The sequence below is a fragment of the Panicum virgatum genome, chromosome 6K, assembly GCF_016808335.1.
Source record: "Panicum virgatum strain AP13 chromosome 6K, P.virgatum_v5, whole genome shotgun sequence".
NCBI lineage: Eukaryota > Viridiplantae > Streptophyta > Magnoliopsida > Poales > Poaceae > Panicum > Panicum virgatum.
This window is the reverse complement of record NC_053141.1, coordinates 14059694-14074914: the sequence shown is the minus strand read 5'-3', so window position 1 is coordinate 14074914 and position 15221 is coordinate 14059694. Positions and strand designations below refer to the sequence as shown.

General features: G+C 43.8%; 1 protein-coding gene across 1 annotated transcript; it reads left to right on the top strand.

Moving 5' to 3' along the window:
• The first annotated feature begins 9613 nt into the window (after nt 1–9613).
• Nucleotides 9614–11240, top strand: LOC120713269. The gene has a single exon (XM_039999259.1). The coding sequence runs from the start codon at nt 9630–9632 to the stop codon at nt 11238–11240; it is 1611 nt and encodes a 536-aa protein (XP_039855193.1). The 5' UTR covers nt 9614–9629.
• The last annotated feature ends 3981 nt before the right edge of the window (nt 11241–15221 follow it).

Here is a 15221-nt window from a genome sequence, read left to right as displayed (position 1 = left end):
CGGCGAGGGAGGCATGCCCCTCCCGGATCGAGCAGCGGCGGGCTCGTGGCAGAGCCGGCGTCGTGGCGGCGGCGCTTGGCCTCCCCGACGGCGGCGGATCCAGGCGGCGGGGCGAGGCCGGCAAAGCGGGACACGGCGGATGCAGCCTCCACATCAACGCAGACGGCGGGGTGAGCGCAGCGGGCGAGACGAGGCCGGTGGATCCGGAGGTGGCGGCCGATGTGCTCGGCGGGCCCGAGATGGGCTCAGCGGGCCTCGTGAAATGAACATGGCACCATTTATGCCATTTCGAGTGATTTTGATGATCGAATGACAACACAACACTTGGACTTATATGATTGTTAAGATGACCATTCTCAGGCTTTTTAGGTACAAGTGATGACAAAGAGAAAGAGAAGATAGGCGTAGCAAGGCCCGAAGGGAATCGAAGCTATGATGTTTGGTGCAGGAGGGAATCGAAGCCAAGTCAGCCTATAGTCACCGGTTGAACCGACGGTCCTAGAAAGGGCATCGGTGCATTGGGCGTACTGTGTACCAGAGACGATGTCAACTGCCCAGGAGAAGTTTTCTTCAGCACCGGTTCAACCGATGGTGCATCGGAGTATTGCGTCGGTGCATTGACGTCAGCAGAACAGAAGAAGGCTGTGAGTGACCGGTTTAACCGACGGGCAAGCATCGGTTCAACCGGTGGTCACTGTGTCAGCAGTCAGAAGTTCAACGGCTACTTCGTGTCTTAGAGTGACCGGATGAACCGACGCTACCCCTGCCAGAGGCATCGGTTCATCCGATGATACGCAGATTTTCTGCTGACCGTTGGAGCAACGGCTACAAGATTTGGTGGCCTATATATACGCCTCACCCCGGTCATTTGAAGATTGCTGGAGTTGCTGAACATCCCACACACACCCAAGAACATCTCCAAGCCATACAAAAGCATCAAGATCATATCCTTAGCCCTTAGCACACTTTGAGAGTGTTGTGTAAAGGATTAGCTCTTAGTGAGTGAGATTGCAAGGCTTCGAGCCTTTGTGCTGTGGTTCATTAGCGAACCAAAACAAGAGCGTGGTGCGCCGGCACCTTGGAGCGTGAAGCTCATTGGCAACGTCATCGACCCTCCGACTTGGTGTGGAGTGGCGACGACATCTTTGTGCAGGGGACGTGGAGACCCCCATCCTTTGTGGAGAAGCTCCTTAGTGGAACCCCGGGGCCAAGGTGACCGTGATTGTGTTCACGGAAGAGACTTGGTGGCCGAGTAGCAATACTCTTAGTGAGTGCTACAACAATGTGGATGTAGGTGTGCCTTTGTGGCTAACCGAACCACGGGATAAACACCCGCGTCAAGAGTTTGCTGTCTCCTATCCTGCTCTTTAAGCTTCCACATTTCATACTAGCAATTTGTGTGCCTTCTTTCATAGAATAGTTTCTTGATAAGAAAGGCTATAGGTTGCTAAACTCTTTTGGGATAGGGGTTTCACACTAGAACAACCTAGTTGCACATCTAGATAGCATGTTTTAGTTTAAGTTTTGTGCAAACTAGTTGGAGCCATAGGTCTAAGTTTTTATTAGTGCCTAATTCACCCCCTCCCCCTCTTACCGAGACGGTTGAAAATCATTAACCGAGGCAGGCAACCCCAACCGCCTCGGAAAATCTTTTTTGTAATAGTGTGATTTGCACTCCATTCATCTGTTTTCAAGAGTAGCAAAGAATCATCTGCAAACAGTAAGTGATTGATACTCGGTGCTTCTTGGCACACTCTAACTCCAGTCAGTTCCCTTCTTGCTTCAGCTGAAAGCAATAAACATGAGAAAGCTTCTGCACACAATAAGAAAAGATAAACAGAGAGTGGATCTCCTTGTCTTAGTCCACGCTGGGGAATAATTTCTTCACTGATCTCACCATTTACTTAAATGCGATATTTCACTGTGGTAACATATTTCATGATAAGATCTATCCAATCTTCATGGAAACCCAGCCTCCCCATAATTCTTCTTAGAAACTGCCATTCTACTCGATCATATGCTTAGACACCAGCCTTCTACCAGTCCTGGTGGTCTGCTCGCTGTTGCTTCCTAAGTTCCTATTGCCTGGGATGACCTATGGAACGCATGAATGCAATGTGAGAATATTTGGAAACAAAAATCACATCATGGGCTAATCACGAAGATATTGGATGACATGCTCATATATATGGTGTGCTACAGGAGCCAAACGGCTTAGCGAAATCATCCCCGACACTGCTAGAAAACCTAGCATTAGTATCGGTCAGCAACCCCCTTATAGTACCGGGCGGCTGACCGGTACCGCTTGATCGATACTAAAAGGCACGCCATTTAGTACCGGATAAACGATTTTGCGACCAAAAATTAAAGAAAAAAGTGATGAGTAGCTAGGAGGCCCGCATTGTCCCAAGTCGCTAGTCACAAGTCACGCGAATTTCGCGCGTGCACGGTCCATGGGAATCAAACTCATGAGCTCCGGCCTCGCACAAGCCTTGCTTACCATCCCAGCTATGCATCACTTCTGACTGGGTGAGAGATGCATTCCTTTTGAAGTAACCCCTAGAGGACCATTTAGTACCAAGCCAAGCCACCAGCCGGTACTAAATGTCGCATTTTGGTACCAGTCGGTGTTACCGGCCGGTACTAAAATGTAAAATTTAGTACCGGTTGGTGGCTTGGCCTGGTATTAAAATGGTTTTGAGGGCTTTCAAATTTGGACCCGGTACTAAAGTAGCGCCAAGGAAACTTCAGTACGGGACCAAAGCATGACCGGTACTAATAGCCTGGGGCGAATTAGCCATTTTCTGGTAGTGTGAGCTTTAGCCCGAGTCCTTTTCTTTTGGTTTTCTGGTAGCATCGCTCCCCACGAGGTCGCGAGTTCGAACCCCAGCTGGGGCGAATTTCTGCCTATGGGTAAAAAAAGCCTCGCTGTGCTCGCCACAAGACTTGGCCCACTAGGGCATGGGCAGGTTTCGGGGTTTTTTCCGCGGCCGGGAGAAGCCTAGTTATTGCCCCTACTTTAAAATGCAATTGTGGTCTTGACCTCTTTTTTTACTTTTGTGATTTTGCTACTTACTTTCTACTAATCAATATGATTTTTCTCCATGCCTCTAGCCTTTTTTTATTTTCCTATATAGCTTTGAAACTCTATATTCTACCAATACCATGCATGCCGGGTTATGCCAGCAGCTTCCAAAAAAAACTACGGTGAACGAGTGGTAGTGGGCAAATTATGTGAGATTGCAGGCTAAGAGTTATTCTCGAGAGAAAAATAGATGGCTGAATAGACCTGATGGCAAATTACTCCTAGACATGCAAGGCTTTTGGCTTGAAGAGGAATTTGTTTTGCCCAAAAGCAACAAAGAGTATATCCTTACTTTCAATTTTTAGCTTCAAATTCTAGTTCATTGAACCATTCTAGATGAGAAACTATCCAACATCACACATGGTGGAAGAATTAAACATACAACAATATTAACCCATCATTAATATTTCTCTTCTCACTCTATGTGCGAGAAGTATTAAGCAGTCTTAATAACTGTGAGAAATAGACGGTTCGAATCAAATTTCTTAACCTTGCAAGGCAGACCTAACACACACACCCGGGCCCAGATGACTCACCCAAGCAACTTTTTCCCTTTCTTCTCGGGTTGTGGATCAGGGCCACCCCTCTCGAGTACAGACCTCGAGCCCGGTTCCGCACCCACCATGTGCCCATGGGAACGACGTCAAGAGGGTGAGAATAAAGTCCACTCGCCGGTCCAATAAGGTACTCAACCTTACCGATTATCATATTCTTGCCATGTGGCTGGTATGTTCTAAAACTTAACCACCACTAACACACGCTGCGACCTTAGCCATTTTTGCTATCCAATGGGGCATCAACCATCCACATGAACATCGCATCAAGTCCCGTCCGTCGACCTTATGATTGCAGCATGTAGTAATCATTGAACTCCTATTTTCTCGTGGGTGACAGGTAATCACTCGACTTCTACCAGAGTCCTATAAGCATAGCATTTCTAACGAAACCTGCAACATAGAGAGAGTAGAGAGAGGAGTCAACGGGTTTGACTACATTTTTCTCAAAATTTTTAATTGAAACATGAAAAGTTTGTATACGAAAGTTTTGGTAAAGTTTAAAGTCTACAACTTCTGTTTTAGGCATAAGTCCATTTGAAGCCTAGTTTCAAAGTTAATTTTAAACACTTGAAAATGTGAAATATTGCCATATTTGACTTAAAATTCAAGTTTTTCTTTGATTTTTGTGTGGCAACTTGAAAAACCTTGAACAAGAAAATTGTTCCTCATTTGAAACCCTACGACTTTGGTTTTAGGAAAAAGTTCATTTGAGCAAAGAATTAAAAGTTAACTTGAAATTTTGAAAACTACAATCTAAAGGCGTATTTGCACATCCACGTACCTATGCCCGAATACTCCGGGTTTGAGCCCGGATAGTTCGGACTTGTGTTCGAACATCCGATCTATGTCCCGGGTACTCCGAATTTAAGCTCGGATAGTCCGGACATGGGTTCGGACATCCGATCTATATCCCGGATACTCCGGGTTTAAGCCCGGATAGTCCGAGGTTATCTACATTTTGTTCTCTGGAATTGTTTTTCATAATTCTTAAATTTTGTGCATGATGCCAAGTTACTTAGCATTTAGACACGTGGGGTGTCACAAAACTAACATATCAGCTGTGCTCACGATCAAGAGCTGCTCAGACCCTCACATGTCTACTTTATGGAAATCATTGTTTTAATTCACTTATTTAAATAATTTAAATATTCCAAGTTATCTTGTTTATGCATATTTCTACTACTTCTTTTTCATAAATGTGGGATGGTTTCATATATGAATAGTAAATAGCTGTTAATGTTCAATTGTTAATTAAAATTGCTTACAGCTTTATTCCGCCAGCCTTATTCCTTGTTTTAACCCTTTTATGTCATTTATTTCTTAATATACTTGCTGAGTGCGATATGTGCTCACACCTGCTATTATAACACAACTCAGAACAAGAATAAGGCCAGTTTGAGGATTACCCAGAGGATATTCAGGAGTTCTAGTGTATGTTCCCCCAATCAGCTAACTGTGGAGTTCTAGCATATGTTCCCCCAATCAGCTACCTGTGGAGTTGTATAATTCGCTGCTAGAATAAATGCAGACTGAAACACTTATTTATTTATCTATTCATATTCATGACATTTGTTTGGCCTTTAATAAATAACTACGATACTTTATGACATTGCAACTGCTATTTACTATTATCGTCATATGTGTGTAATTTTAATCCTGGCACACAAATAATTTTTTGCTCGGTTATTCCTTCAAAATCGGAAGTGACAGCTACCCTCGTGGTCACAAGGAGCAAGCGGTAAGACACCTATTTCTACTAAAGATATATGTGCATGTGCAATTCGAACCCACAACCTCCCACCGCATGATCTTTCCTTACCACACCCCACATATATTTTGTTGCATCATACAAATTGGAGTCCTACTTATTTTGACCCATTGTTTAGATATTTAAATCACCATAAATCATAGGATTTAACTGCAAGTATCTTGTTCAATCATAGAATTTTCATATAAAGTTTATATCCATACGAGTTCATATGCAACGGATATGAGTTTTTGAATAGAATCTGAAAGTGGGAATATTACCATAACATTTCAGATTTTTTCAAAATATTATTTGCGCAAAAATATGAGTTTTCAAAAACATTTTCGTACATCGTGTGTGTAGCTAAATTGCTATAAGTTCGTCTTTTATGACATTCAAAAATATGTTTTACTGGAAAACTCACCGAGAGATACATTAAGGTGGTTGATTGTAGGCAGGGAGCCGCCGAAAACGATGGTGCAAGCAACACAAGGTTTAGACAGGTTCGGACTGTGAATAGCTAATACCCTATGCCTTGTTGGGTGGTTTGTATTGCCTAAGGGTTGTGTATGATGGTGTATACTTTGGAGAGGTCCCTGTCCGCCCTTATATAGCCCAGGGGACATGGCGACATGAAACCCTAGATCGATATAGCCTAGGAGTCCCTCTCAAATACTACTAGAGTATTTTCCTTCTATATCGCCTAGTCCTAATTATACACAAATTCTTTTCTTGGCGCCTGGGTATGGGATATGCTCCATTCCATATCTCATATAGATCCATGCCACGTCAGGTATCCCGTGTCCTCAGACTCGATAGTTTCTTGAGTCAAAACAACACCAATAATCTTGTATTCAGCAGCCACATAAAGCCTGAAATGAACCCCTCTCTTGGGCGCCTCAAGTACGAGTGGTGAAGACAAACAAAAATTAATCTTCTCAGAAGCCTCTTGCTGTTTTGCCCTCCAAGTAAATTCGGTTTCATCTTTTAAGGTCGAAGAATAGGAGTAAACCATCAATCTTTTCAGACATGTAGATGTAAATCTTCTCAAGAAATTCAACTTGCCCAGTGCAATTCCTTTTTGCATGTAGGAGCTTCTACATTCTTCATAGTCTCAATTTTTTCAGATCAATCTCTATGCCTTTCTCATGCATAATAAGGCCCAAACTGTTGGTATTTTGTAGCGTCACGAATAAAATCCGCAAGTGCACGTATATCATTGTAGCATTCACCCAGGAGTATTCCAAGGTATCATATCCACTGAGGAACGCGAGTACACTATCTACGGGTTTAGACCCGTCCAAGGACACTCATACTCGTGTGGGATAAACAAGGTAGATAGGATTTAGAATCTATGCTTAAAAGAAGAAATAGTTTTTCCTCGTAGTTCGAGCTACCAGTTTCATAGCTAAAAGCCAGACACTCCGATAATTGCGCACGGTTTCATAACTGATTGTGGAGGATTACTAGGCTCTAATAGGGTTGTCACCACCAGCAAGCTACCTCTACAATCTGTGGGTATACAATATAATCAAGTGGTAAAGTATAGCCAAGACACCACATCTACGCTATACCGTACGAATCCTAACCCTGCCAAAGATTATCCGTCTCTATTAGGGGTTTTAAACTAGGATCATTTGCTACTCTAAGCAAATACTCAATCCAGTAAAAGATAGAAACTAGTACTTGCTATTAAACTCTAATTCTAAATAACAAAAGAAGTCACAAACATTTACAATGACTAATAAGTATCCGTCGAGGTACAAGCAGAGAAGAGTGCCAACAAATCTGACACCTCCCCCATCTCCTCCTTACTCTCTCCCTATTTTCCTACACACCTAGGCTGCCTAGAGCACCTAGGATGAGCTCCCAAGCTCCAAATGTAGAAGAGGAAGATTTGCTCCAAGGTGAGGTGTGTTCTCCATTTCCACCCCCTCTACTACTGCCACGAGGATGAGCTTAAACCTGCCTGAACCAACATTCTCCACCAATGAGCTGCTGCCACGTAGAAGATTTGAGGCGGTGGGGCCCACTAGGCGCTCAGACGACCAAACTAGTGGGCCGGCCTGGCCTAGTGACCAACCGCCCCAACTTCGGCTGTGAGGCTGTCCTGGGGGCCCACATGTCATTAGCATATGGCATGGCCCCTGGCTATGCCGGTTCCCTACTCTAGTGGACCCTCCAATCCATGTGATGATACATGTCGCGCTCTGATTGGCTGAAACGTCGTGTCTTGGATCATGCCTCACCATCTTGCTATATTTTTAGCTCGGAATCACATGCACACAATTTGAAACCAACACCTGTGGAATATTTATACTATAAAGATCGAAAACAATTGAAAACTTTTCTCACCCAATCTGGGTCCGCCTTGCCCCACACACCGGACCCGCATGTCAGGGTTGAGGGAGGTGGGAGGGGATGGAGACCCATAGAAATCACGAGTTGGAGAGTGTTTCTGCCAACAAGGTAATTTTTTTCTCACCGTGTCGTTTGCTTACCCGCCCTTGGTACCCGCTGGTCTCACCTCGTCCTTACCATCACCCTGCACGAGCCGCGTCGTCCTCCGCGGCGGCAAAACAGTCACAATCGCACACCGCTATCTATTCAATCCAACTCGACTAGAGGCAGTAGACCCTAGATATCTCCTCAGTACTCAGTTCCTCTTCCTCACCCACGAAACCAGGCGGCGGCGACGCTGGCTTCTTGAACTGGCGGCGGCGACGGCAACTGTGGCCAGCCACCGGAGGGGAGAACCACCTTTTCTAGTCCCTAGTTCCCATCCCTACTCCTCGTCACCTTCAAGATTTGCTCCCCAAGTGGCGATGGCGGCGATGGTATGAGCAAGCAGCGGCGGCGGCTGCTACCTGTCACCAGAGCCGAAGAAGAAGACTTCCCGCTTATAGATCTGCGCAACACTCACCCAGTTAACCTGCTTCTGTCAACAGCAGCTCACCTGACCATGTCTCTGCCTGCGCAAGAGGGACAAACAGGCATGTCTTTTTTTAATTTCCTAAAGTAGAAGTACAGATCAGACAGTGAAGCAATCATTACTATGATCTCTTTTATTCAAGTTGCTTGATCTGTTGGATAGCTAGCTCTGGCTCGTCCTTTCATAGCACATCAGAATATTTGTTTTTCTTTAGCTCTTATCTATCTGATTTGGTAAGCGTAGTAGTACAATAGCTAGATTACTAGAAATATCCTCCTAGGTGCAACATTATTTGCTGGGAAGCTGCCACTGTTTAGAACACGTTGTGTGCCTATATGAAGTGTACCTGATATTTTATTTATAGGTTATTTAAAATTGTGTGTACCTTCTGAAATGCACTCACTACTACAAAATAGGCCTTTCTTCCATGCCATTTGTCCCGGTTACCTTTGGGCCCGGGACAAAAGGTGGCTTTTGTCCCGGGTCCAACGGCTAGCCGGACCAACGTGGGGGACAGGGGCTTTTTGTCCCGGGTGGAGCCACCAACCCGGACAAAAGACCCCCCTTTTGTCCCGGTTGGTGGCTCCACCCGGGACAAAAGGTCCAACCCTTTTTATCCCGGGTGGTAACACCAACCGGGACAAAAGGGTGACCCTTTTGTCCCGGTTGGTGTTACCACCCGGGACAAAAGGCCCCTTTTATCCCGGTTGGTGTTACCAACCCGGACAAAAGGCCTCTCCACGTGATAGTTCAAAAAGAAGTTATTCTATACTGAGTCACGTGTACTACTTAGGTGAATTGGCAAGGAAACCATGTGTTGGGCAAGAGGTCCTGGGATCGAATCCCGTGGTGAGCGAAAATTTTTTTAACGTCAGACACCTTTTGTCCCGGTTCTTCCACCCGGGACAAAAGCCTCGAGAGGCTTTTGTCCCGGAAGCCTTGTCCCGGTTCCAAAACCGGGACAAAAGCCAGTTTGGAACCGGGACAAAAGGCCAAATCTGTAGTAGTGACTTGTTTTGTACTTGTTTGTCAAAAACTCTAAATAAGCTTGACTTATGTGTAGGTAACCCATCAAGTGCAGCTTCTGCCTCGGTAGCAAATGCACCATCACAATCTGTTATCAACTCGGATGACCCTGCATGGGCTCATTGTTTTTGCCCAGATTTAACCAAGAAGCACAGCCTGAAGTGCAAATATTGTGACAAGCTTTGCACAGCTGGGATCACTAGGATTAAGTATCATCTTGCTGGCATTAAAGGCTTTAATGTTAAAAAGTGTCTAAAATGTCCAACTCCGGTGAGTTAAGAGATGTATGCTCTTCTTACAAAGAAGACAGAAGAAAAGGATCAGAAAGCCAAGGAGAAGCAAATGGATAGAGATGGCATTGACTTAGATCCCTCAGAAGATGAAAGTTGTGGTGAAGAAAATTCAGATCATAGGAATCAAGTTCTTGCACTGAAGCAAAAGCCAGCAAAAGGATCTAATAGCACAGTGGTTGGTGGTAGCACTATTGATAATTTCTTCAAACCTCCTTCTGTAGAAGAATCTGTTCAGATGATGCGAAAGGGAATTAGCCTCAAAAACAAGGTTCAGACATCCTTGACGACTCAGAAAAGAGAAGAGAGAAGGGACAGAGCTTGTGAATATATATGTCAGTTTTTCTATGAAGCTAGCATTCCACACAACACAGTCACCCTTCCTAGCTTTGACCACATGCTTGAGGCCATTGGAGAATTTGGCAGAGGTTTGAGAGGGCCTAGTCCTTATGAGATGAGTGGACCATTTCTGCAAAAAAGGAAGAAAAAGGTGTTGGATGGTTTCAAGAACCACAAGGAATCATGGGAGCTCACTGGATGCACAGTTATGACAGATGCATGGACAGATAGAAAGGGTAGGGGAGTGATGAATTTAGTTGTGCATAGTGCTCATGGGGTCTGTTTTGTGGATTCAGTGGACTATTCAGGTGAGAGAAAAGATGGAAAATACATATTTAACCTTGTGGACAACTGCATAGAAGATATCGGAGAGGAAAATGTTGTCCAAGTGGTGACAGACAATGCTAGCGTCAATACAACAGCGGCAAGTTTATTGATAGCAAAGAGGCCCTCAATTTTTTGGAATGGATGTGCTGCTCACTGCATAGATCTCATGTTGGAGGATATTGGGAAGCTTGGACCAGTGGAGCAAACTATTACCAATGCAAGGCATGTGACTGTATTCTTGTATGCTCATACTAGGGTGTTGGATTTGATGAGGAAGTTTCTTAAAAAAGACTTAGTTCGCTCTGGAATTACTCGGTTTGCCACTGCTTACCTGAATCTAAGAAGCTTGCTAGACAACAAGAAAGAGTTGACAAGGTTGTTTAGATCAAATGAACTCAATGACTTGGGCAATTACTTAAAGAAGGACAAGGGGAAGAAAGCCAACAAAGTAATCAGATCTGAAGCCTTTTGGAAAAATGTTGATATGGCTGTTAATTTCTTTGAGCCTTTGGCTAACGTGCTGAGAAGAATGGATAGTGATGTGCCAGCAATGGGCTTCTTCCATGGATTGATGCTTGAGGCAAAGAAAGAAATTTCTGAGAGGTTTGACAACGATGAGAGTCGTTTTAAAGTTGCTTGGGATATCATCGATAAAAGGTGGGACAGCAAGCTTAAGACTCCACTACACTTGGCTGGGTATTATTTGAATCCTTACTTCTATTACCCAAAGAAGTCAGAGATTGAGCATGATGGATCCTATAGAGCAGGAGTGATTGCATGCATTACAAAGATGGTTGATGATGAAGAAATCCAAGATAATATAATTGAAGAACTAAACATGTATCAGGATCAGCAAGGGACATTTGGACATGAAATTGCCATAAGGCAGAGGAGAAACAAGAACTTCAATCTAGATGAAGAAGAGAATCTAATATGATATATAAATGTATTTTTTCTGTTATCTACTCATCAGTGTGTAACTCACTAACTCTTTAACTTGTTTCAGCAAAGTGGTGGCTAAACTATGGCACAGGCACCCCAAATCTCAGGACATTGGTTTCAAGAATTCTAAATTTGACTTGCAGTTCCTCAACTTGTGAGATGAATTGGTCAGTATTTGAGCAGGTATGTGTGCCATCAATGGACTCTTCTGTAGTTCCAAATTGTGCTATCTTTAGCTCTTTAAATTCAATATTTACTCCAATGTTCACATTCCATTGCTGTTTTTATATCATCTACACATGACTTGTGTTTACTACTTCATAGGTTCATACAAAGAGGCGCAACAGGCTACTTCATGATAGGATGAGAGACCTTGTGTTTGTGAAATATAACTCCAAGCTAAGGATCAAGAGGGAGAGAAAAGGCAGAGATCCTTTGGAGAAGGAAGTTAATGATGTCTTGGCTGCTATGAAAATGAGTTCATTACTGGTATTGTACCTTCACAAGATGACCTTGATAATCAATCACCACATGAATCACAAGATGCAGCACCACAAGAGGATTCAACATCACAAGCTCAAGCAGCTCAAGCAAAAAGAAAGAGGCATGCGCCTGTGCGCCCTAGGAGGAAGAAACAAAAAATTAGGAGCTTGCATTCTTTGATGCTTGATCATTCAGTGCAACAATCCTCGTCTAATTCAGAAGATGTCCATGGTGACATCTCAATGAGATCCTCTGATTCTGATAAGTCTCCTTGTTCCTCTGGCTCTGATGAGTAGATGCACTAGCACTACTATGTTTATCAGTTTTATTAGTGTCATGTGATGATGAACTGGTGATCCAGTAATGTTTATGTCAAGTGTCTTGTACTCCTGGGATCAGTAATGTACTGTTGTGTGGTGTATTGATGTATCTGTAGCCTGTCCTGAACTAATGTAGTGTCACAACAAAGATGAAGATTATACGCACTGAAAACAAGAGAAAAAATATGATGGAAAAATATGGAGGAAAAAAAAGTAATCTATAGGTCACAACAACAAAATGCGCAATGGGCCGTGCAAAATGGAATGGGCCCATTCTGGCACACGTTCCCCCTTCCTCTTCCACCGCCTCTTCGTGGCTGGCCTCGCGGCCGCTCTACACCTACCTCTTCGCCATGGCCGCGCTCATTACCCCCCTCCTCGCGCTCCTCGCCACCGCCGTTCTTGACCCAGCTGAGCATCCACAGGGTGGCGCGGCCCTCGTCCTCCATGGCTGAGAATCCACGAGTGGAGGCAGTCTCCCTGCCTCCATCCTCCCCTTGGCGCGAGACCAAGGAAGAAGACTGGCAAAAAAGTCGCGGCCAAACCAAGATGGGGAAGAAGTCGCGACGTACATATATGCGTGCAGAGGGGGGAGGTTTGGGAATTGGTAGTAGATGAGGAATAGATTTGGGAAACTATTGGAGATGATTTTTCTTCATTTTTCCAAAAAAAATGAGATAGGGAATACATTTGGGGAACTCTTGGAGATGCTTTACCGAGCAGAACAGCTCACCGGCGTGGCATCCCCAACAACAGTTGCCCTCGAATCCTCACCACCACGGCCTACATATACTCCCATTTAGCCCCCTCCCCTCCTCTCGGAACCGTTCCATCTTTTCTCTTCTTCTTGCTCCCGTCCCCAAATTTTCCCTCTCTCCTCCATCAAGTTCGGCGGATCGCCGCCAGCCACAATCCTCATCCTTCCACTGTCCCGCAACAAAGCTCCCCAGCACCCCTTCCCTTCCTCCTTTTCTCACCACGGGAGAGACAAGGATAGGAAATACGGCGGTTCTTGGTACTTGGGCAGGCCTGCCACGAACCCAAGAAAGCAAGAACCCAAGAACCAGGGGAGTGGCGATGGCGAAAAGGTCGAAGAGCAAGGTGCGCGAGGCCTCATCGTGGCCGGGACCAGTGTCTCTGGCAGAGCCGCCTGGGCTGGGTGCTCGCCTGACTACCGCCGTGGTCGGGGCTATTGTCCCCAGGTGGCTGCAGCGGAGCAGCATTGTGCGGCTTGTCGGCTACATCTTGGCTTGGCGCAGAGTCAGGCTCCATCCGTTGGCCACATCCCACAACAACTCTGTCCAAGGCATCGACAAGCCGGCCAGGGGCGAAGCAAGCAATTGCGGCAACTGGGGTCAACACTATTTTCTGACAGGTTCATCAACACTAAAAATCATTAGTGAACAGTACTTTGTGTAGGATCTTCGAAATTTCATCGGGGTCGGCTGACCTGACGGCAAGCCTTAGCTTGGTCACAAGACCCAGCCGCAGAGCTTACTGGCATCTTCATTAAGCCTATCTTGGCTATTGAATAGTTAGGTTAGTTACTGGATAGCCTTGGAAGCTCTAAGGCACTTGACCTTTAGGTCTCATAGATCAGTTAGATAAGAAATGATATATTTGTGGGTTCCCAGCCTCACACTATATATTAATTATCAGTGTTTAAAATAGTAGGCTAAGGAAAAAATGATATATTAATTATTAGTGTTTGGTGTTTGTAGAGGCTAAAATGTCAATAGCGGCCTATAACATAGCTAACTCATTTAGCGGTTCTGTAAATACCATGTGTGGAGAAATTGGCGACTCTAACCAACTCTATATGAGAACTCGACTATTTATTCACCATAACTTAATACAACACATGACTCTTACACTCTTTATGTAGCTACTACACTATATGGCAACATTGTCATCTCCTATTTGAGACCTCTTATGCCATGGTATGGCAAGAGGGGAGGAAGCACCCCTATTTATAGGACTCCATGACTTATATGGTTTTGCCTTTTGTCCATTTCTACACACTTCTTTACAAAATATCTAATTTTAGAATTTTCCTCATACTTATCTAACCATACAAGTATCTAATTTCTAGACTATTCTATATTTCACCGTGAAGCATGGTAATCGTGGTTCATGTATGCTCACCGATCTTCTAGAAGTTTCTCACAATTATGCATTTCTACTTCAACACCATGCATAAATCTATGAGTAATTTTGCATATATAAACATCAAATCAACAAAAATTCATATACTGAAGTATGTCTTGGGCTTCATTCCCTTGTTACATCATTGGCAAAATACTAATTTTGTAAATGACGAAGTTCAATACTAAACTAACAATAAATAGAGATTAATTATATGGTTCAGCTAGCTAAATAAATTTTAATTTAGCGGCTATAGCGGGATATAGCCATCTATTAGCGGATTTAGCCTATTAAAGCTAAGAGATGGATATTCTTGCTTTGTCCTCTCCCAAAGGTTATAGTAGGCTATAACAGTGGTTATAGTCAGCTATTTAGAATCTTGCTAATTATGGTAGTTCACTTACATTAGATTATATTTTCCGGTCATTTGCATGGAGGTTAAATTGTTGGACGGTAGGTCATTTCTGCTAGTCAGTTTAATTTTGAGTTCATGTATGTTTGACCATTGAGTCCATAAACTATTTTTTTTTTGTGTGTACCTGGTTATCTTGTTGGTTTCATCATTTAGCAGGTAGTGGGCATCAGAAATTGTTTGGTAAATGCTTCCTGTAAATATCATCCATCTTGAAGGTTGTAGATACCCTACTGCTAAATATACAACTAGACCATAGATAAGATTATGAACCATTGCAACATGGTAGAAAGTTGGTTTCTTCCTTTCCCAAGCCATTCAATCCAATATTGCTTTTCCTTTCATGCAGTTTCAGTGTTAATGTTTGTCATTGCTAATATGCAGTGTAGTACAGTTAGAGGAAGAAATCGATGAAGTGGACAATACTGCTATTGACCTTATAGTGTAGCAAAGTGACTCTCTATCATAAAAAATTAAGCAATGCGAAGGTATAGATTTTTTTTGTTTTCAGCAGGTTTTGAATTCGTTAAGACCATAATTGATAGAAACAATTATTTACATCATGTGACTTAGTTGCAGCTTAATATAAGAAAAGTCAAGCTTGATCCTGCAATTA